General features: G+C 40.0%; 1 protein-coding gene across 1 annotated transcript in view; it reads left to right on the top strand.

Moving 5' to 3' along the window:
• The window catches only part of ryr2a (ryanodine receptor 2a (cardiac)), a 270,453-nt gene that overhangs the window by 66,082 nt on the left and 181,220 nt on the right, over positions 1 to 23,151 (top strand). The window contains 7 exon segments of the mRNA XM_039787778.1: positions 6,675 to 6,794; positions 8,922 to 9,026; positions 13,958 to 13,978; positions 16,340 to 16,414; positions 18,416 to 18,494; positions 20,639 to 20,713; positions 21,416 to 21,528. Of these exon segments, the coding sequence (XP_039643712.1) occupies positions 6,675 to 6,794; positions 8,922 to 9,026; positions 13,958 to 13,978; positions 16,340 to 16,414; positions 18,416 to 18,494; positions 20,639 to 20,713; positions 21,416 to 21,528 (588 nt within the window).

Here is a 23,151-nt window from a genome sequence, read left to right as displayed (position 1 = left end):
TTGAACCCTGCGCCGCTGCAGGACTCAGCCAACATGGGGCGAACGCCCCAATGTCCTTCTTTTCGGCCGGATGTCCGTCCCCTTCCTCTTTCTTTGTGTTGTAATTTTAAACTCCGGTGGATTCATGAGGACTACTACTACTACTAACTGCTCCTCAGATCTCTGCAGGGTAAATCCAGACAGCTAGCTAGGTGCAATTGCAGGTTTTTTAAGTGGGGTGGCACAGGGGGGCCCAGGGGATTTTTTTTTTTATCAGAATACAGCTTAAAAGTTCTGCTTAAAAATATAGAAAATATTGGATAGGATATAAAAACACAATTTAATTTTGCTTAACAAAAATGATCAATTTCACTTGTTTTATTTTTAACAAATTCCATCCATCCATCCATCCATCTTCGTCCGCTTATCCGGTGTCGGGTCGCGGGGGGAGCACCTCCAGCAGGGGACCCCAAACTTCCCTTTCCCGAGCAACATTAACCAGCTCCGACTGGGGGATCCCGAGGCGTTCCCAGGCCAGGTTGGAGATATAATCCCTCCACCTAGTCCTGGGTCTTCCCCGAGGCCTCCTCCCAGCTGGACGTGCCTGGAACACCTCCCTAGGGAGGCGCCCAGGGAGCATCCTTACCAGATGCCCGAACCACCTCAACTGGCTCCTTTCGACGCGAAGGAGCAGCGGCTCTACTCCGAGCTCCTCACAGATGACTGAGCTTCTCACCCTATCTCTAAGGGAGAAGCCAGCCACCCTCCTGAGGAAACCCATTTCGGCCGCTTGTACCCTGGATCTCGTTCTTGAGATCCCCAGCACACCGAACTGCAACCCCTCTCCACCCCGACTACGCCTTGATATCCTGTCCATAAATACTACAAACAGGATTGGTGACAGAGCGCAGCCCTGGCGGAGGCCAACCCTCACCTGAAACGAGTCCGACTTACTGCCGAGAACCCGGAAACAGCTCTCACTTTGGTTGTACAGAGATTGGATGGCCCCTGAGAAGAGACCCCCTCACCCCATATTCCCGCAGCACCTCCCACAGTATCTCCCGGGGGACCCGGTCATACGCCTTCTCCAGATCCACAAAACACATGTAGACCGGTTGGGCATACTCCCAGGCTCCCTCCAGGATCCTTGCGAGAGTGAAGAGCTGGTCCGTTGTTCCACAACCAGGACGGAATCCGCATTGTTCCTCTTCAACCTGAGGTTCAACTTTCGACCGAACCCTCCTTTCCAGCACCTTGGAGTAGACTTTTAACAAATTGTGTATCCAAATACAACACACGTTTCACTATGGGCTCTTGACAAGGGCTGGGAAGATGTTTTTTCACAGAACCATAAAAAATACAATACACTTACAATAAACTTACCCCAAACTTCAACAAAGGAAACCTTGTTGTATACAGTTTTCAGATAACAGGAAACAGAACCAAAATAAAGTGCAACACACAATTTACTTTGTATTTCTACTTGTAAACTGGCCTCAAAATTTCAACAAAGTACACGATATACGATGTGTTTTTAAAGTATAAATCCATTTACCAAATGGAAAAGCAGTGGTTGGCAGAACAGGCAGGAAAGTGACAGTAGGCCTACTCTGATCTATTGGAAATCAAATTTGTCAGATTGACAACACTCTAGCCCAATGGATTGGGGGGGCAACAAAGGAAATGGAGCGAAGTTGGTGTTCTCGAAAGTAATTTTTTTTTTTAAAGGGGTGATAGAATGCAAAACAGATTATACCCTGTCATAGTTGAATAACGACAGTTTGGTGGGTAAATAGGACATACATAGAAGCTCAAAATCCCACTGACACCCCTTTACTATGAAAATCTCATATTTTGAAACTGCCTCTGAAAACGGGCGAATCCCAACAAAGCTGAGTTGCTTACGCAAGCATCTCAAAATCCGGAACCTTAAGAGAACAGTCACGCCCCAACATTTACATAGGCTACACAACTGACCTGAGATCAGGTAGTCTTCTGAATCTAGCTAGGTCACGCAGATCTCTGCTATTCCATTACAAAATTCACTTCTGAAACTTTTTTATGCGAGAAATCAACCATATAAAGCTCGAATATGGGCCGCTTTACGAAAAAGGATGGCTAATTGCAAATTTTCTCCGACTGTGTGTTGGAGTTTAGTGCCGGTGTTGGTGCTGCCTGGGTTGCTACATCGCCGCCCTGACCGCAGTGTCAGCGAGCTTGTTACGCCCGCAATCTTTTACCGCAGCCCGCAGGTTCCAGTAAATCTTATAATGGGTATGTGTGTTGAGTTATTTAAACAAACAATCGGGGAAATAAAGCCTCTTGTCCGCGAGTCTCATTGATAGAGCCGCGGTGAGATGGAGTCCATCAATGAGAGCTAGCTAGCCTCCTCCTAACTCTGACATTCACAAAAATACAGGGCTCTCAAGTGTCACGCATTGAGCGTGACAGTCACTCATTTCGGTCTTTTGTCACGCACTCCCGCCACACATTGTATTTCTCACGCGTAAAAATTATTTATAATAAATTCAATATGCCGCAGCGCCCAAAATATCTATGGCTGCGCCGCTCTCACTATGGAACCGGAAGGAATCAAACGCGTCTGGCCGTTTTACAGTTGTGCGGAGGCTCCACGTAGAGCTCTTGCAGTAGTCTACATAAGCAACACAGTCCTTGACCATGCGTCATACATTTGACGAGTAGGGAGTGAGACTGTGTTGACATAAGTGGCCTGATGTTTATGCTTGTGCGCTGGTGTGTGCGTCGAGCCACATGTGTGTGTGTGGGGGGAGTGTGTGGTAGAGGGAGAAGTGAGAGAGTGACGGCGATTATCTTTGGAGTAAGTACCGACTCTAGAGTCCTAGTGAGAGAAACAAAGTGTCTCCCCTGTTCTTTCTGACCACGGCGGGAAATCTGTAGCAGGACAAGTTAACCCTCTCCTTGATTTCATGTTGTTTATGGAGAAATAGAACCAGGAAACGAGTCAGGGGAAATGCAACGCTACCAAGCCCATAGACCGTGACCAAGCCACGGTAGCTTACATTTTTAATGTCTAAGTCGAGCCTGCCACTTATCAGCCAAACAAAAAAAAGAAAGGGGCTACACAATAGCCAATCAGAAAATAGCACTATTTTATCTGGGTAAGATTTAATGCAGCAACCAATGAAAAAAAAGCAAAGCATACAGACACTTCCCTAAACATTCGCTCATTCAGAGACCAGAGACCCAAACGGGGCTCTGTGTCTGTCAGGAGGTCTGAGATCTACCGTATCAGCAGAGCAATCACGTAATGCACAGCAGACTATGGTGCAGGTAGATTATTTTCTGAAATATATTGACTATTATAACTTTATTTTTCTCAAAGTATCACGACTCCTCCAAAACTCAGATAAAAGAGATATTTTGAATGTGCACAAAGTTTTGAACATGAGCAGAAATCTTGCTCTAACAAATCATATTACAGTCCAGGGGTTTATTAATTCATTAAAATGAATTAATGTATCATTGACGTGAATAATTGTCATATGCAAATTTAAGGAGGTTACTTCCTCAACAAAAGATGCAAAAGGAAAGAGTAAATGATGCCTCTAGGCTACATGTGTGCTGACTCAGATATAATTAGAAAAGTCGACCTACAGGAGAATAAATAGATGAAAGCAATACAGAATGCCTGAGCCTAACTGCCATATATTCCATTATGTTTTTATATTTGGATTTTAATCTATGTTTACCTTTACATAAAGATTTCCAGCATAAATTCATTCAGAAAAAGGTATAAATAGGTGCATACAAATTCACCAGAATGCAGGAAATGAAGAGTTTAATGCTCAAAATCTTCTGGGGGAGGACCCCCAGACCCCCCCGTTATCATAAGTAACCATGCAGAAATTGAATAAATACTTTGTATTTGGTTGAATTGTCAGTGCCATGTGTCAAATCTTTTCTTGTGTAAATCTGAGCAATTATTAATAATAACAACAAAAACACTAATAATAATAATAATATTAATGAAACACCCCTATTCCTGCGACTTGTCCAACCCGCCACCAATCTATGATCTTTTTTTTTGGGGGGGGGGGTGTCACTCTTGCCTGTCTTCAAAACTTGAGAGCCCTGAAAATACATTCAATTGAAATCCGAAATCGGACAAGTGTTAGCTAAGCTTTGTAAGACCTTGAGGAACCTGTAATATTCATGCCGTGACGAAATTCAAACTGTAAATATACTTTAGTTATGCGAAAGTGAGCTAGCTGCGGTATTTCCCCATTGTAATGAATGGGACATATAGCAAGCAGCTGCTCGTCCTACAAAGACGCCTCGCGTTCATAAAAATGCCTTAAAATCAAATCGGACACAACGGTTAGCTTTATAAGACATTGGGGAATGATGTTGTATAAGTGGCGTGACGAAATTCAAACTGTAAATATAATTTAGTTATGGCGACAATGTAGCTAGCTAGCTGCGGTATTTCCCCATTGTAATGAATGGGACATATAGCAAGCAGCTGCTCGTCCTACAAAGACGCCTCGCGTTCATAAAAATGCCTTAAAATCAAATCGGACACAACGGTTAGCTTTATAAGACATTGGGGAATGTGTTGTATAAGTGGCGTGACGAAATTCAAACAGTAAATATAATTTAGTTATGGCGAAAGTGTAGCTAGCTAGCTGCGGTATTTCCCCATTGTAATGAATGGGACATATAGCAAGCAGCTGCTTGTCCCACAAAGACTCCTCGCGTTCATAAAAATGCCTTAAAATCAAATCGGACACAACGGTTAGCTTTATAAGACATTGGGACATTCAAAACCGTAAATGTATTATTTATAGATATAGTTATGCCGGCAGCTGGCCGCGGAGCCCCGTAGTGCAGTATCCACAAAGGGTGACTTTGCCCTGGGTATGGAGCCCAGCAGGCTGCCGCTTTCTCGTCAGACTGTGTGGAGCTCCTAAAGTCCGACACGTCTTACCAAATTTGCAATTAGCCATCAATTTTTGTAAAACGGCCCATATTTCAGCTTTATATAGTTGATTTCTCGCTTAAAAAAGTCTCAGAAGTGAATTTGGTAATGAAACATTGCAGTGTCTGGAATATGAGATTCTGTCGCTTTTCTAATGTATGTGTATTGGGGATTCGCTCAACCAATCAGCGTGCGTCTCTAATGCCTGCGTATGGCAAGTTGCTCAGCCAATCACCGCGCAGCTCATCTAAATATTCATGACCATACCATATTTGGAAGAAAAGCTCTTGTTACAAATAGGGGCCAAAACACAGGGATGCATCAGGGCCCATAAAATATCAACCAGGCCATTTTCAGCCCAACCAATGTTACATACCCCATTAGGAGACCATAAGGAACAGTGTGAAATACCCTATATAATCATTCTATCACCCCTTTAAAGAAAGGGCATTTCAGCCTTTAATGGAAAGAACACATAGATATGAAAGGGGGCTGACATGCAGGAAATCATCTTAGGTCAGACTTGAACCCTGGACCTTCTGCTTCAAAGTATACACCTCCCTATATGTTCACCTGCTCTACCAACTGAGCTAACCAGGCCAAAGTCATTTCTTTTTGTTTAATAAAATTGGTATTGAAAAAAGTATCATTTAGGAACTAGTATTGAAGTCATGGTAATGGTTCCGGTATGGAAAACGTTTGAACGTTCTGCTCTTAATGCTCTGGTTAACCTTCACATTAAAGCAGGTATCTAGGAACCACTAGCAGTTGTCTAGAACCCTCCCACACAGAGCAGACAATCTCATTAGTGAGGAGGAGGATACAGAGAGGGAGGTGCAGCTTTCGGACCAACAGATTCAAAGAGCCGATGATCTCACCCTGATTTAAGACCAGGACAAAGATTGGAAGGAGGTTGGGGGTCGATGGGGTTACAAATAAAGTGTGTGACTCTGGAGACCACTTCCTGTGTCCAACCATGATTGATGGCACACAGACAATTAACAGAAACTACTGATAAGTTTCTGTGTTGTGAGTTTAGTATACACATACCCAGACAGACATTAGGCAGACAAACAGATGTATGCTGATTAGATCTCAGTGACAGCAGGATTAGCTGCTGTGATATGTGAGCAGATTTAATTGATTGTAATGGTCAGATGCAGGACATGTAGCACTGTTACTGACTGTTTGATAGGATAGGAAGCGTATCATTCCGTGTGTGTGTGTGTGTGTGTGTGTGTGTGTGTGCGTTGCTAGTTTGTGTTGTAATGCTCCTGTGTGCTTGTCTCTGTTTAAGTGAATGGGTAATGATATACTGGATGCCTGATCTACACTGAACAAGCTTAGTTTCTGTATTTTTTTTAATGTTACTGTATCTGGTTTTATCTAGTAGAGGTACAACACCGTCATGTTTATAGAAAATGTGTAATTAATTAAATGTGTGCTGCAGAAAAAACAAAAGTAGACATGACGCCTAAGCTCAAAGGCTCAATACCAAATATTGTTTGTCATGTGTAGAAGTGCGTTTGTGATTGTCAGTTCTCTAAGAAGATCAGGTTGCTTTGCAGTTTTTACCCCCCCCCCCCCACACACACACACACACATACACACACACACACAATGAGCAAAAGAAAATCTCTGTTAGTGACTGTGGGTCAATGTCTTGATTTGTAACTATACCTTTTTTTTGTGTGTGTGTGTGTGTGTGTGTGTGTGTGTGTGTGTGTGTGTTTAGGACGATGAGGTGGTCCTACAGTGCTCAGCCACAATCCATAAGGAACAACAGAAACTCTGTCTGGCTGCTGAAGGTTTCGGAAACAGACTCTGCTTCCTTGAATCCATCTCCAACTCCAAGGTACTGCATGCTCTCATACACTCCTTTATGCCACATTGACAGCAGAATGCCAGTCAGGCAGTGTTGTAATTTCCGGAAACCTTTACTTTTATTCCACTACATTTCCCCTAAACATCTTGTTACTCGTTTAAATAAAACCTGAAGAAATTTGTTATGTTTGGGGGATCATTGCTCCTAGATTGCCAAGATAATGCTCGCTCCATTCCAGTTGGTGACCTAATGCCTGTTTGTTGCCAAGCGGCAGAAAAAAAAAAAAAAAAACATAGGCCAAAACTAAAGAAGAAGAGGAGGAAGAATAATGACTGTGTTAGTGTCATGGAAACACCTGGTGCATGCTCTGCCGCTATGGTAACGGACGATGATCACCTTGACGACAGCGGTGATGAAGATAATGTTACACACCTTAAAGTTCATAATCAAAGTTTTAATTAACTTAAATTTTTAATTAATACTTAAGTTAATTTAATATCAGAAAATTACTTTTGATACTTAAGTACAGTACATATAAGATACTTTTGGACTTTTCCTCAAGTTATATTGTAAAAGGTGACTTTAACTTCTACCAAAGTCATTTTCTGGTCAGATACTTGTACTCTTACTCAAGTATTGCTTTCATTGCTTTTTTTTTTTTTTTTTTTTTGTTTTTTTTTTTTTTTTTTTTTTTTTTTTTTTTTTTTTTTTTTTTTTTTTTTTTTTTTTTTTTTTTTTTTTTTTTTTTTTTTTTTTTTTTTTTTTTTTTTTTTTTTTTTTTTTTTTTTTTTTTTTTTTTTTTTTATATTAGGGGGTTTTTTTTTTTTTTTTTTTTTTTTTTTTTGTTTTTGTTTTTTTTGTTTTTTTTTTTTTTTTTTTTTTTTTTTCTTTCTTTTTTTTTTTTTTTTTTTTTTTAATTTTTTTAGAAATAAAGAAAAAAAAAAAAAAAAAGAAGGGAAAAATAAAAAAAGAAAATTTAGGGGGGGGGGTTTTTTTTTTAAAAAAAAAAAAAATTTTTTTTTTTAAATAAAAAAATTTTTTAATATTTTGTTTAAAAATAAAAATAATGTTTACATCACTGCGCAGACATGAAGTAGACGACACTATTAGTCCCTGCAGTGTAATTGTAGGAATATTACAGTGAGTGACTGTTATCAGTTGGTCACGATAGGCTACTGTAAATTAATTCTTGACAGCTACAGACACACTGTCAGTGCCTAAAGGAGCATTCTAGGGATATTACAGAGCTTTTCCCTGGGTTGCTGCTGCAGTAGGTTATAATTACCGTTAGCTGCTGGTGTCAAATGTGAGTGGTGACATAACTGGCAGAGATTTCCTTATGTCTGATGATTATAGATGATAACCATATCAGAAAGCTGTGCATTATCGAAAGAAGTTAGAGATAAAAAAAAGCCTTCGATACTGCTGAAAATGCTGGTATCGGAATAGACTGGAGTTTATGCACCGATCCGATACCATGTAATTTAGCCCTGAAGAAAATCTACTTTAATGTAGTATATTTATGTATTATAAATCTTTTTCCTTTATGACTGACTGTCAATCAGGATAATAAAACAAAGTTCTGCGGCGTTCATTGTTTGTGTTTCTTCATGTTTCACAAAAGTTGAACCTGAGCCAGACCGTACAACAATAATAGAAATCATATCCCAACCATACAGGGCTAGTAGTATACAGCTGTTAAAACATTATGACACACTGGTATTGGATCGGTACTCGGTATCAGTATGCAAGTTCAGGTATCAGGAGGCAAAAAATGGAATCGAACCATCTCTAGTCTTAGTTATGTCAAGATTGAGAAAACAAAGCCTGTTATGTCAAAATCGTAAAATTGTTATTAAGTTGGAACATTCAGAAAGGCCTGTTATTGTTTGCAAATTCAAACAGTATTTAAAATGATATAACATTTGTAGAGACTGAGTAGGGTAGTGTGAAACTGCTACATTAAGAAAAGTGATGAGTTTCTAACCAATCATACATTAATCAAGAAACAAAATATTTCTTCTTCTCTTATCTCACAACACTCCTAAATGTCAGCAATCCCGCAGGGTGCTATAAGATAACTGACTCTCCTGTATGAAAGTGTAAAAGTTAAGGCAACATCAATAAATCATCTGAGGTGTGTTCCTGTTGTTTCAGAATGTGCCTCCGGATCTTTCCATCTGCACCTTTGTGTTGGAGCAGTCGCTGTCAGTACGAGCCCTTCAGGAGATGCTGGCCAACACCGAGGAGAAGGCTGAGGGGGTAAGTGTGAAAAAACACACACACACACACACACACACACACACACACACACACACACACACACACACACACACACACACACACACACACACACACACACACACACACAGGTCAGGGCTTTCTTCAGGTGAGACTGGCAGGCTGAGACACCAGCCTCATGTAGCACAGAGGAGGAGGTGGTTGACAGAAACAGGGAGAGTTAGTCTGCTCTTCATTCATGACTAAAGTCATCTACACTCTACCTTATGTCAGGTGGTTCCTTGCTGGCACTAATGCACTGTTCAAAGCAGCGAGAAGGAGGCTGCTGATCAGTAGCCATCAAACAATTGAATTCATTACACAGTATCAACATGCGTCGAAAGGAGCCAGTTGAGGTGGTTCGGGCATCTGGTAAGGATGCCCCCTGGGCGCCTCCCTAGGGAGGTGTTCCAGGCACGTCCAGCTGGGAGGAGGCCTCGGGGAAGACCCAGGACTAGGTGGAGGGATTATATCTCCAACCTGGCCTGGGAACGCCTCGGGATCTCCCAGTCGGCGCTGGTTAATGTTGCTCGGGAAAGGGAAGTTTGGGGTCCCCTGCTGGAGCTGCTCCCCCCGCGACCCGACACCGGATAAGCGGACGAAGATGGATGGATGGATGGAGTATCAACATTGTGGTTCCAAACAGTTTCTCAACATTTAAAATGAACTGCTGGTTTCATCAGCTTTGTGCCGTTATCTATCCTCCCAAGCAAGAAGAAGACGGCATCATACTCTATCAGTATTTTTGTACTCCTGATTATATATAAGCATTTTTTCATTGGAGCCATATCTGGAAAGATCTTTGCATTAGTTGTATTAGTTTTTTATCTAAGATGAACATAGTTTAGTTTCTTAGTTTTTATAGGTTTTACAGTTTGTTTTACTGTATTTTTCCTAATCCATCGACCAATTTTCTGCCACTTACCTGGGGCCTGGTTGCAGTGGCAGAAGGCTTAGCAAAGTAGTCTAGACGTCGATCTCCCCAGCAATGATTTCCAGCTCCACCTGGGGGATCCTGAGGCATTCCCAAGCCAGATGAGTTATATAATCTCCTGCTCCATGCTCTCCTACATGAGCATTGAAGTCCCACAGCAGAAGTATAGAGTCCCTCGGGGGTACCCTTGCCAGGAACCTACCCAGAGACTCTGATAAGGCCGGATACTCTAAACTGCTGTTCAGTGTATTGACACAAACAACAGTTAGGGCCTTCCTTTCAGCTAGTCCCAGTCGCATAGAGCTGAACCTCTCGTGGTTTGGGGAGAACTCACTCATAGAACAGCACTCAGCCGGGGGATCGTAAGTATCCCCACAACTGCCCAGAGCTTCTTACCTTGGGCAACTCTACAAAAGGAGTAGCCCCCGCCAGGATTTTGGTTACAGACCATGCGTAGTGATGAGACCAACTAAAACAACAACCTAAAACCACATCCCTCTGGTTCCTTCCTAGGGCTGCTCAATTAATCGCAATTTTATCAAAATCGCAACATGAACTAGTGCAATATCAAAATTGCAGGGGGGGTGCAATATTTGTTAAAAGAAATGTGTCAATTCTTTCTGAATTAAGTATTGTGGTGCTGCAGAGGTGTGCCTACAAATCGTATCCTACAGAATAAAGAAAAAAATCGTTTTGTACAGATCCTCGCAAAAATCACATTATAATCATTTAAATTTTTTTATTATTTATATTTTTCAATGAAAATGTGAATAACAAAAATAATTATCATCACCTCCAATATCGTGAATTACATCGCAATCGCAATATCAGTCAGAATAATCGCAATTAGATCTTTTCCTGATATGGTGCAGCCCTATTCCTTCCCCTCCGTTCCATGTCCCTAGAACAGGTCTGCGATGCCAGGGGTCAGCACGCCAAGGTCCCCGCCTTTGCCTGCCACCCGGCTGATAGTGCTTGTATCCCAATACCTATCCCTGTGGGTGGTGGTTCATGTAGTTCTTTGTGTAGTTCTTGACCAATGGGGCCCGGCCACCAGACACTCACGGGCAAGCTTTCCTCCCAGGTCTGGCTCCAGGATGGGGCCCTGTTTTCCTTGTTCTGGGGAAGGTGCTGCAGCTCCTTGGCGAATTCATAAGGAGTCTGATACATTTTATTTTGCCAGTTGTTTTACTACAAAACATATTGCAAAGTCTGAGTTTAGAAAATGTGCTATTTGTTCATTATTTAATTAGCGTGGCAGTTTGTCAGGGAAACAACATGTCTGCCTTCTACTGCTGCCTAAAGAGTAACTAGCTAGGGCTTTATTTTGAGAAAAAGAGCCAACAGACTGCAAAAAGCCTATCAGCAAGTGGAAATAGAAATGCTAATTTATGCCAGTTGGTTTAAATGCCAAAATTTGTTTTTGCAATGACAGTGCTCCTTTGATGAAGGATAAGCCAACCCTTTAAAACAACCCTCCATTTTTCCAAAAATAAAAACAAAGCCAAAGCTCAATGTTTGATTTTTGAAGAGCGACATTAAATCTTTATAAAGGGCTGAGCCAGAGAGCAGAGCTCCAATCAGCTCATAGATAAACACATTTCAAAACAGACCCTTCAATATGCTGATTTACATCAAGATGAAATTGGTTGCTTTGCGTAACTTTACACACTCCTCACCTGTTGCAATAACTGCACTGATAATCATCTTTTTGGAGGCCTTGGAAAATGATCTCCTAATTACAGAACCTCCCTGCTAAGGGGCACTCTGCTTACTTTACACATGGAGATCAGTTTATTTGTCATGGTACTACTCAGGCTGTGAAAACAATTGAGTAATGTCTTCTGTGGCTCTGTGGGAGCTCTGTTAAGTCTTTGAAAATAACCCTGACTTGGTGATCAAAGTTATCTTGGATTGGGCTTGGAGACCACACAATTTTAACAGAAACACTTTGTCATAAACTTGATGTGTGGAGTTTGAAAGATGTGGCTGTTTACCAGGCAGAGAGGCTCCAATAAAAGATGCCATCAAGTTGCATTTGGGAAGTTTTGGAACTAGGGTTTTTGGAGTTTGGCCCACACAAAGTCAGATACTTTGATACTTTTGTTACTTACAGTCAGGAAATCGGGGCCTCTGATTATTTGATTTTTTATTTGTATTAAGTCTCTCACAAGTCTCTATTAGCCCAAAATTGCGGCCACTGTAATGGTCTAATAATGCTATGGATATCAAATGTCTGCAGACATGGTGTGATTTATGAAATTTAATTTAGAGATTTTGAAAAAGAATTGTATTGTTCACCTCACTTTATAGAAATTACAGCAAGTTGATAGCTGTTATCATAGCATGTTAATTTGTCAAATACAGAATTTGCAAAATTGATGAATATTAGGCCTAGCCAGAGGCAATGAGCTAAGCAATGTCAATTTAATACTGAGTCTTACAAGGTTTATAGTTTTATGGTTTTCCCTTTAGTTTCTCAATTGTAATGTAAATAAAATAATTGTAAGGGTAAAATTCAGCTATAGTTGTTGAGTATACCTGCTTGACCATAAAAATGGGAAATAAACCATTTATTGAAACAATGTATTTTATCTGAATTGTTCAAATGAGCAGCTTTTATTATGTGCACTTTAAGAAAAACTAGATTCATGTACGCGCATTGCCATAGCGACCACTTCTGTTAGGGTCTCTGCTGACTAAATGAAATATGGCAGAGTCGATTGGTTGTGGATTAGCAACCTGACGCTACTGCTGGAAAGCCAGCCAGTTGGGAGCAGCCCTTTCAAACAATAGCAAACGGCGAAGGTTAAACCGACCTGTTGAAAACAGCAAACAGTGAAACAGCGAAGCTAACGTTATTACTCACTTGTCCATTTTGCGACGCAGTGAAAAACAAATTCATAACTGATAACACAAACCTGCAGCAAGCTCAGCTGTTGCCGACTTGGTCAAAACTCTAAACTGGGCTGATTACCGCTTTATTCAAAAGGATGCCTCGTGTTTCACATGTCCATCATGATGTTCTCAGAATCAGGGAGCGTGCCAACCACTTTGGTAATGCCATGCCAGACCCCCTTGGTGCACCTGTGGTACACTTGGGCATTGGTCATCAGAAAAAAATGCATTATTGCCCCAATAATGCATTTTTTCTGATGAATAGCTCACCTGGATGTGTGTGCGTCCCATATACCAAGGCTGAGTCCTTACCGCAGCGGTCAGGGTTTGATTGTGACCCGCAGCCCTTTGCTACATATCGGCTCTCTGCCCTCTTTTCTGTCAGGTTTTCGGCTGAACTATCAAATAAAGGCAAGAAAAAGCCCCAAAAATAATCTTAACCAAGAAAGAACGCATTATTATAGTGGGTGCATTAAAGTGGGTGCATTAAAGGGTGACTTCGTTTTTTTCAACCTGGATACCTATTTTCCCACGTTTTGGTGTGTAAGTGACTGATGGGAACTAAATTCTCTGAAATTGGTCCAGTATTAAACCAGATCGCTGCAGTCGGCAGTGCCGAAACAAGCTGCAATGTAAGTTATTGGGCAATTGCGCGCGTTCAATTTACGTCCACAAAAAGTGCTTGTTTTGCCACCGACATGCTTAGATTGTTATTCTAAGCGTCTGACAACATTATGGAAAGGATCCCTACAGAGATAGACCTTGTTAAAGAGTAACATTTAACATAAAAAAAACATCCCCTGAATTCACTTCTTTCATACCCCTTTCATATCCTTTAATCACAGACTCAAGTTGTATATTTAACACATAGACATGGGATTGATAGTGATAGTCTCATCTCAGTCTGAAAAAGCAAATAAGTATTTGCCAACCAAATTAAAAATAAAATACATTATATTCATAAGCTGTCATAACCGTCTCATCCAACAGTCTAATCTGTTGGATAGATGTGTGTATTTGTGTTGTCTGTAAAATGACTACGGCAACTTACTTTTTCCTCCTCTCTCTCATTTCCACACAGCATGTAGTGGTGGAAATATGGGTAGGTGTGCCTCCACTCAATGTCTGTGTTTGTCATGGTTGTCTCCGTCCTTATGTTGGTTATTACAGTCACTGTCATGAGCATCAACAGTATGAGCACTAGCCGAGTTACCATACACATTCATGTTTTTGTTATCTGTTGAGTGTCAACCTGTTGGAAATAATGAAGAATTTAAATATGACTTTATCGACCTCTGTATTGAAAGATATGCAAGCTGATATAGGGGCATGCACTCCGTACATTTACACATACGCAAACACATGCACACACACACACAGGCACACGCACACCCTGTACACAACCTTAAGAACAACATTGGCCAGCTGTTTGAGGAAATTACTGAGATTACAAAAATTAAGCTGTTTGTTTGTGAGGTGTTTTTAAAGATTTACATCTTCAGTAGCCACAGACATTTTAAGGGAGTCAGAGTATTGAGACATGGACCAGGTTTTGGTCTCTACATGTAACCTGCTGACAATAAGGATTTACTCTAACCTTATTTTCCTTATTTTCTTTCATTTCAAGCGACAGTAGGTGTCTTTCAGCCTCATCTGTCCTGAATTATGAGATGACTGTGATTACATTATTTATGTAAATGCAGCTTTATGAGAAAAATCTATTAAATGTTTTTTTCTAACAGTTGTAATGAGACATGTTGATGCTTTTGTTGTTTTTGATGTTTGATGCAAAACAGACTAAACTAACCACGGACACTTGACTGTCCTGCTGTTATTACAGACATGTGAACTAACCACAGGCGCTCTACTGTCCTGATGTTATAACAAACATGTTAACTAACTAGTCACTCAACTGTCCTGCTGTTATTACAGACATGTGAACTAACCACAGGTGCTCTACTGTCCTGCTGTAATTACAGACATGTGAACTAACCACAGGCACTCTACTGTCCTGCTGTTATTACAGACATGTGAACTAACCACAGGCGCTCTACTGTCCTGATATTATTACAGACATGCAAATACACTTATTTGCTTCTTGTAAGAGTTGTCTATATGCTATGCTATATGTTGTGTAAAAATTAAGCTAGAGCCAGTAGCTTGGTTAGCCAAGCATTTATATTTACACACACACACACACACACACACACACACACACACACACACACACACACACACACACACACACACACACACACACACACACACACACACACACACACACACACACACACACACACACACAATGACATTGTTAAACACATCTGTAGATCTTGTTTTTTATAGACCTAGGCTTTGTCACCAGCATAGACTCTCCACACAAAAGTGTTCTAGCTATTCTAAATAGCTACATTTGCATCGGGGCTGATCTGTTTGCATGGCTCTTGATGAGGGATTGTACAATTGGATGGCACACACAGTTTCTGGGGGGCAAGCTTTAACTCGGCAAGCTAGTCTGCATTCCATAACTGCTGTTTACACACATTAATTAATATGTGTGTGACACTCTGTGATGCCTATACTGTTCCCTCAGAGCAGTGCAGAAGGACTGCAGTGCAGAGGAGACATTAGGTACAGGCACAGGCGTATGTTGGTTGTGTAGGAGCTATTTCTGCAAAAGGGAGACAAATGGAAGAAAGGACTCCAGTTACATGGAAAAGTTTCTTAGCGGTGCAATACTTTATTGTCTCTGTGTAGATTTGCAGCAACATGAGTCCTAAGAGAAGAAGGGACAAGGAGCAAACTGGTTTATAGAAAATGTGGTTTTATTTTGACTCATTTTTTCATTACTTTTGCAGGTTTATTCAAGTAGTTGTTCAAAATGCAGTGGTTTGGGAAGCAGACATGTGATTGGTCAGACAGTTTACCGGTGAATGGCGAGCGTTTGATTTGATGCACCAGAGGAGGCACTCTAAACACAAAGCGTCAATAGTGCACCCGATCAGGTTCAATTAACTGTGGAGTCCCAAATCATAATCCTGATTGTTATTTCATTAGGTAGCCCAGATGATGGTAATTATACCATCAGCTAGGGATGTTAATATGACAGTGATATATTGATGTTTTAACTACACAGAGTATATAGTAAAAATACTAAGATGAAGTGATAGATGACATTACAGTTAAGCTTACATACTTTATTGTATTGTAATTGTAGTGTGTAGACTCTCAGGTAACATTTTTCCTACAACTTTACAAATAAAGCATTGTTGTCCAATGAAATGATACAGCTGACCTCTCCCTCTCCCTTCCTGTCTGCATCTGTTTGTTGATCTTTCTGTTTATACTGTTTATTGATATCTCTGTTTAGCTGTTTCTCACTGTTGTTTTCTCTCAGTGACTTTCTGTCTTTTTTTAACTCTGCTATGTCTCTCCCTCCCTTATGTCGATGTGTCCCTGTCAGACGGCCCAGGGAGGCGGCCATCGCACCTTACTGTACGGGCACGCTGTCCTGCTGCGACACTCCTACAGTGGAATGGTCAGTTAACATGCCCATACACCACACACACACACACACACACACACACACACACACACACACACACACACACACATGCACGCGTACCACAATAAGAACTTTATCTAAAATAACTATGGGTTTGCTATGTTGTTAAAGGATCTTTCTGTCATGTTTATGGGTTTGTTTGTTTTTTTATTTAATACAGATAATTAAAATATACCTGTCAACAACTCAGACCAAACTGTCTGATTCCCCATTCTGACAGGAACAATATTCCAGGGAGTGGTGGACAGTAACATATTTGCCCTGCTCTTCTGTGACTAATTCATTATTATAGACGACATTCAAATAATTGCAAAATTACAGGTGATTCTGTAATTGACAACCTTGTAAAATAAAATCATAAAAATACAATTCTTGGATTCAAGATGATTATTGATATAAGTAAGGTTAAATGATTAGTTTCTCAAATGGTTCTGAATTCCTATTAGGCCCTCACAGTCTGAAGGGTACTGGGGTTTGTGGGTTGATATTGTTAAATACATGTAGTCCACTATACATAAAATAATTTATATGTCGGCAGACCAACCAAGACAGGATCATTGAAATGTACTGTATATAATTTATTAATTATTTATTTAAATAATCATTGATAATAATGAAATAATGATTTAAGTTTTGAAATTGAAATAGCCCGTTTGATGAGCTTGCAAAGTATTGCTCTTGTGATGTTTTTTTTGTTTGTTTGTTTCCTTCAACGTCTGAGTTGCCAAACAGGACATTATTTTGGCATGAGGTTTAGCAAAGACTTATTCTACTCGTCCCATTGTCTCAGAGAACTCAAACCGCACACTGAACTGATGGAACTTTCACAGGAAAAAATGACAACAACAACTTCAAAATAGATACTGTTTTTCTCTGGGCCAGAGTTTATAGCAGAAGTATTGAGTGAGCTGAAAAAAAGAGTGTGTAAGTGGGGCTTTAATTATTACTGGGGTAGGGGTCGAGAATCACACCAGACACTCTTCAGACAAGAGAAATCAATCCCATCAAATAGGGCATGATAGAACTATTGTTCTGTAACTACAGAACAATAGTTCTATTGGAAGATGATCTAGTTCAGGGGTCTTCAACGTCTTTTAGGCCAGGGACCCCTAAGCTGAACGAGAGACCGAGTAGGGGCCCCTTACCGCATATATCGTATACAATTGAGTTGCATATTAAAACTGTGCAGAATGGATGAAAAGAAATGGATATTATTTATGCATCTGTTTTACTCATAAACTGTTAATATTAATGGACAGAGCATGTGTGACGTCACCCATTGGTTGGTGGAGATCTGCTATGAGTCATCGAGTTTGCCATTACGGGCGCAGCCATCCTGGTTGGGATGTGACGATTTTAGACGAGAGGGAGGAGTGAGGGAGGGGGGGCCCTTACACTCTACGTTACATTACACACTTTCACTGGCAATTACATTATAGCCACGCCCTAAAACACCCCCTGCTTTATCGCTGATTTTAAAATCAACGAAAATATAATTAAAAAAATGAACATCATTCTGTGTTGTAGAAGACTTAAAAAGACCATAAACTCATTATGAAAATGTTTACTGAGGTAATAAATCAAGTGAGAAGTGGGTCACTTTCTCATAGACTTCTACAGAAACCGCACGTGTCTCCCCCTGCTGGAATTCAGATAGAATGCAGGTTTAAGGCACTTGCGCACTTCGCCGAACCGGATGCTTTGTCCAGTAATATTAACGGTCTATGGTTTTGCATCATTTCTTTTTCCACAAATAGGCCAATTTATCTTTGCTAGTAAAATTTTGCATTCTTCTATTAATGTCTATTTGCAGAATTATTTCAATTTTGGAAATAAGAAACTTTCAACAAAAATATTTTTAGTTTTAACCTAATTTGGCAGCCCCCCTGCATTAACTCTGAGGACCCCCTGTTAAAGATCTCTGATCATGTTAATGAGATGAATTGATGAAATGAATTGTGTTTCTCTGTTTAGTACCTGTGCTGTCTGTCCACCTCCCGCTCATCCACAGACAAACTGGCTTTTGATGTTGGACTGCAGGAAGATACCACAGGTAACACGTCTTTCATTGACCGTGGCTTTCTATTATAACATAGTTTGATTTATTTAAAAAAAAAAAAAGAAACATCAGTAACCCACAGGTTTGATAAACTTCTGTTGTCTAGTTAAATTTGCAGAACTTTATCTTTAAAGCTGCTCTCATTTTCTCAGAATATGTGTAGTATATCACTTGAAGTGATGAATACACAGAGAATTATCACCTACTCTGCAGTGCCCATCTGCTCTACGGATCGCGTTTTAGCATCTTTCTGGTTTTACAGCCCAGACCTTTACTGTTTCAGTCTCAGAGCTCTCATCAACCAAAGGCTGCTGTTTTCAGTGAAACGCTGTAGAAACCCACTGTACACTACCTGCCCTGCAACAAACAGCAGGCAGACACAGTTAGAGACTATCTGGTCAACATAGAACATAGTGGAGCATTTAGCAGCCAAAAAGACAGATATTTGTCTCAGCACTTGGTGAAGAGCAAAAGAAAGGTAAAAGTGTGTGAATATATAATCTGTTTGCTAGGGGTGGAAAACACCAGAGGCCTCACGATACGATATCATCACGATACTTATGTCGATTATTATATATTATTATATTATTGCGATTTTAAACATATTGCAATATTCTGCGATATATTGCAATTTATTACCCTTTTTCCAACTTCAAATTTTTACCAATTTCAAATGATGTCCCCAAAAGGAAACTTTGTCCACATCTGTTTTATCTAAAAAGATACATTTCTCTGTTTGTTCATCTCACTTCAATTGTATTGCCGCAAAATGGGATTGTCAAGCAGACAGACTGACCAACACATATATAATAAAAGATCCATAATTGGCGTCTGTGTATCGATACAGCATTGCCACGGAAAATATCGCGATACTTGCTGTATTGATTTTTTTCCCTCACCCCTACTGTTTGCTAAAGAATCAGCTATATCAACTTTATAACCCATATATGTCGAAGGCATGTGTGATGTTTTTGTCCAAAGATATTAAATAATAGGGTTGGGAATCACCAGAGGCCCCACCATACAATATTATCACCATACTTATGTCACGATACAATAATATTGAGATTTTAAACATATTGCGATATTCTGCGATATTATTGCGATATTCTGCGATATTATTGCGATGTCCCCAAATGAAAACTTGTATCTTTCACGCTGACGGTCACCGCTGCTGACCTCACCAGATGAAAAAACTCAACTGCACCATCTAGTGGACTGAAATAGCAATTGATTTTTATTCTAGTACCAAAAAGTTTCTCATGTGCAATTTATTTAATAAAAGATCGATGCTTGGGTTCAGTGTATCGATAGAGGATTGCCAAGGAACATATTGCGATACTATGCTGTATCGATTCCCCCCTCCATCCCTATTAAATATTAGGTTGAATTTTGAGGATATTTCACTCAGCGTACACAGCTTCAATGAAAACCTTGAACAAGCTGATAGAGAATATATATTATACTGTCAGACAAGGATTTTTCCAACCATAAAGCTCTTTAAAGAGAAAATAAGAAGAAACAAAACACCATTTTGCATGAGATCTTATTACCAAGGGATGAATTATTGTTTAAATTACAGTACATTAAAGAACACAATACTCTTTCATCTGGAGAAAGATTGTTTCAAAGAACTGATAAAAAATAATCATGTCACATCTTCAGCAATCAAATCAAGCTAACTCCCATTGGACCCAGGTTAGCCTGCTTACATTAGCTCTGTGAAATGGCTTCAAGCAGCACTTTGCTTTCACTATCTCCGCGCCATTTATGGAATACAACTCTGGGCTGCTTCTGTAAAAAAACATATCACAAAATGTATTGAGTTCTGAGTTTAAAGTCAGAATTATTAATTTTTTTTTTACTTAAAAAAAAGAACAACCTCAGAATTCTGACTTTAAACTCAGATTTTTAAACTCAGAATTATGATTGTATCCTCAAAATCAGAGTTTAAAGTCAGAATTCTTTAAACTCAGAACTCAAATGCGTATTTTTTTAACACGTGGCCCTAATCCACTTTCATATGATAATGATGGAGGTTATTATCATAGTGGACATTGTAGCCACCTAGTGGTGGTTTTGTGTGTAGCTTTTGCTTATGTCCCTTGAGCTTGCTGTAGTTTTTTCTGTTTGTTCAGCGCTTGCAAGGCTGCAGATGAGAAAGCATGCTGAGTCACCATTTCTTTTAATTACACCTTGGAAAATACATGCATGTAAGTTCATTTGTTTGTTTCTTTGTACTTTTTTGTGTGTTATTTAGCCAAATTATGTAAATGCTTATCTAATAATTAAAAACTAGCTAATTGTTAAAAGGCTAAAAATAAATAGCTCCATGCTAATCAAACACATGGTGCACATGCTAGCTGCATGGAATTTGCATGGACTGTTTTTTTGTGTATTTTTTTTTATTTTATTGCTTTATGTTGTGATTATATTTTAACATTTAAAGATTGTTACATCTACATTTTCTGTATTTTTAGTTTTACATTCTTTTTTCGATGTGTCAATTAACAGCTTCAGCTTTACATCAGCGTTGTGTTCTTTGGGAAGACTCGTCGCTACCAGCCAGTTAGTTCCACCTAGGGAGGCCAGAACAGTCCGGTTATTTCTATCTGTGTCAAACAGACACAATGTGACTCCTAACCTGCTGCTTTCCCACTGTGGCTTCCACTTTCACAAAGTCAGAACAATAAGCCACTGCAAAGTACAGTACACGGGCTTGCCCTGTTCTTGTTCTTGACCTGCTTCTGTTAAGATGGTGCAAATTAGAGTACAAGCAGAACAGCTGCAGGACAAATGTAGGCTACCAAAGTAGTACACAGGCTGAGGTGCTAGGTAGCATTACAGGACTGTATGTCCCTATACGTGAGTCTGTGAGTAATGGACACATTTCTTGTGTGTGTGTGTGTGTGTAGGCGAGGCATGTTGGTGGACCATCCATCCAGCATCAAAGCAGCGGTCAGAGGGTGAGAAGGTTAGGGTGGGAGATGATCTCATCCTGGTCAGCGTCTCCTCGGAAAGATACCTGGTCAGTATTGTTGTTTCTTCGTTCTTTCCTTCAGTCCCTTTTCTTTGCTTTTTCTGTTTCTTCCTTTTCGCTCCTTAACCTTCATTCCTTCCTTAGTAAGTAGTCGTACCATGAACAATAACATGAAAATGAACAAAACTTAGTAAAGGAAAAAAGGTTAAGGTAACTAATCATACATATACACATACACAGCAGCTAATGGGATATTCAAATATATATATGCACTTATAGGTGAACAATGGATGAACATCATAGTATACATATATACACCATACAGTATATACCACACTCAGAGCTACATTAGAGCCTCCTCTATATTGGTACCTCTCCGTATGACCTTCAGTTTATGGACCAAATCCATCATTAGACACATCCTTTTCCTTCAGGATTTAGATTGGTCTCAATCCATATGATCATATACTAAACCGCAAGTGATATATGGTGATACTATAGCAACCATCTAAAGTCCTAATGTTCTCCTAAAAAATTTGCCACAATTGCTACAATTTTGTTACTTTTGATGTCATAACCTGCAGCCTGCACTTGCAAAGATTATTAGCTCTAAAACCTGAGAAGACCTCAGTAGGGCTGGGTTTAAAAATAATTTCATTTAAACTACCAAAAATTGATTCATAACCTAAGACCTAAGTACCCACTGGTACCAACTATGTAATGCTAGCTTGTAGGGAAGGAGGTTAAGTAACGCTCCAAAGTTAGGCTACATTTTGGCGACATGAAAAACTGACATGGCCATTTTCAAAGGGGTCCCTCTGTCACCTCCAGATATCTGAATGAAATGTCACTCAATACTCGCTGGCTGTAGAGTCTGTAGAGCTCATTTTTATTGTGTGTTCGTGTTAAAAAAGTACGTTAACGTAACTGCTTTGGCATCAGTTCTTAATGTAAACATTGATACTTTTAGGAATACAGCAGGTTAGAGGGAACCTTGTACAATTGTAGAATCTCTTTCATATCCAAGCTAAATTGGTATTGTAACTGAAATGTTCCTAACCTAATTGATATTGAATAGGGAATAAAATCAAATTGGTAATAAAATCGATTCGGGACCTTGTGAATCGAAATTGATTCGGAAAATCATTGACAATACCCAGCCCTAGACTTCAGGCAGTTTAGCTGCATACAGTATCTGTACATATGCCTGCTTGTGCCTGTTTACATATCCTAGACTATCCTAAACATATCCTGTTCCTCCCTTTTCTTCCCCCTGACTGTCCATCTTTTGATCACTTTCTGTATGGATTGCAAAACATTGGAAGACTGTAACTGGCAATTTCCACTGGCTGCGGAACGGATGCGGAACGGCTGCAGAACGGCGGCGGAGTAAATAGGTTTCCATTAAAGTCAGTGGGTGTATTTCCACTGACTGCAGAACGGCTGCGTTCCGACTCCGTCCCAGCTCCGGCGGTCCACAGCCCTCTGGAGCAGATACGCAGAGCTTCTATTGTTGCCGGACGCCGGAGAGCTCCGCAGCAGGAACAGGAAGTCGAGCACAGAAGCAAAATAAAGCATCTGGTTAATTTTCTAAATAAAATCCACTGTGCTCACAGCGGATCATATTTCCCTGCACTACGCCTTGAAAACACATTACAGAGTTGTTTCCCC

The sequence above is a fragment of the Perca fluviatilis genome, chromosome 21, assembly GCF_010015445.1.
Source record: "Perca fluviatilis chromosome 21, GENO_Pfluv_1.0, whole genome shotgun sequence".
Taxonomy (NCBI): Eukaryota; Metazoa; Chordata; class Actinopteri; order Perciformes; family Percidae; genus Perca; species Perca fluviatilis.
This window is presented reverse-complemented; position numbering and strand designations above follow the sequence as displayed.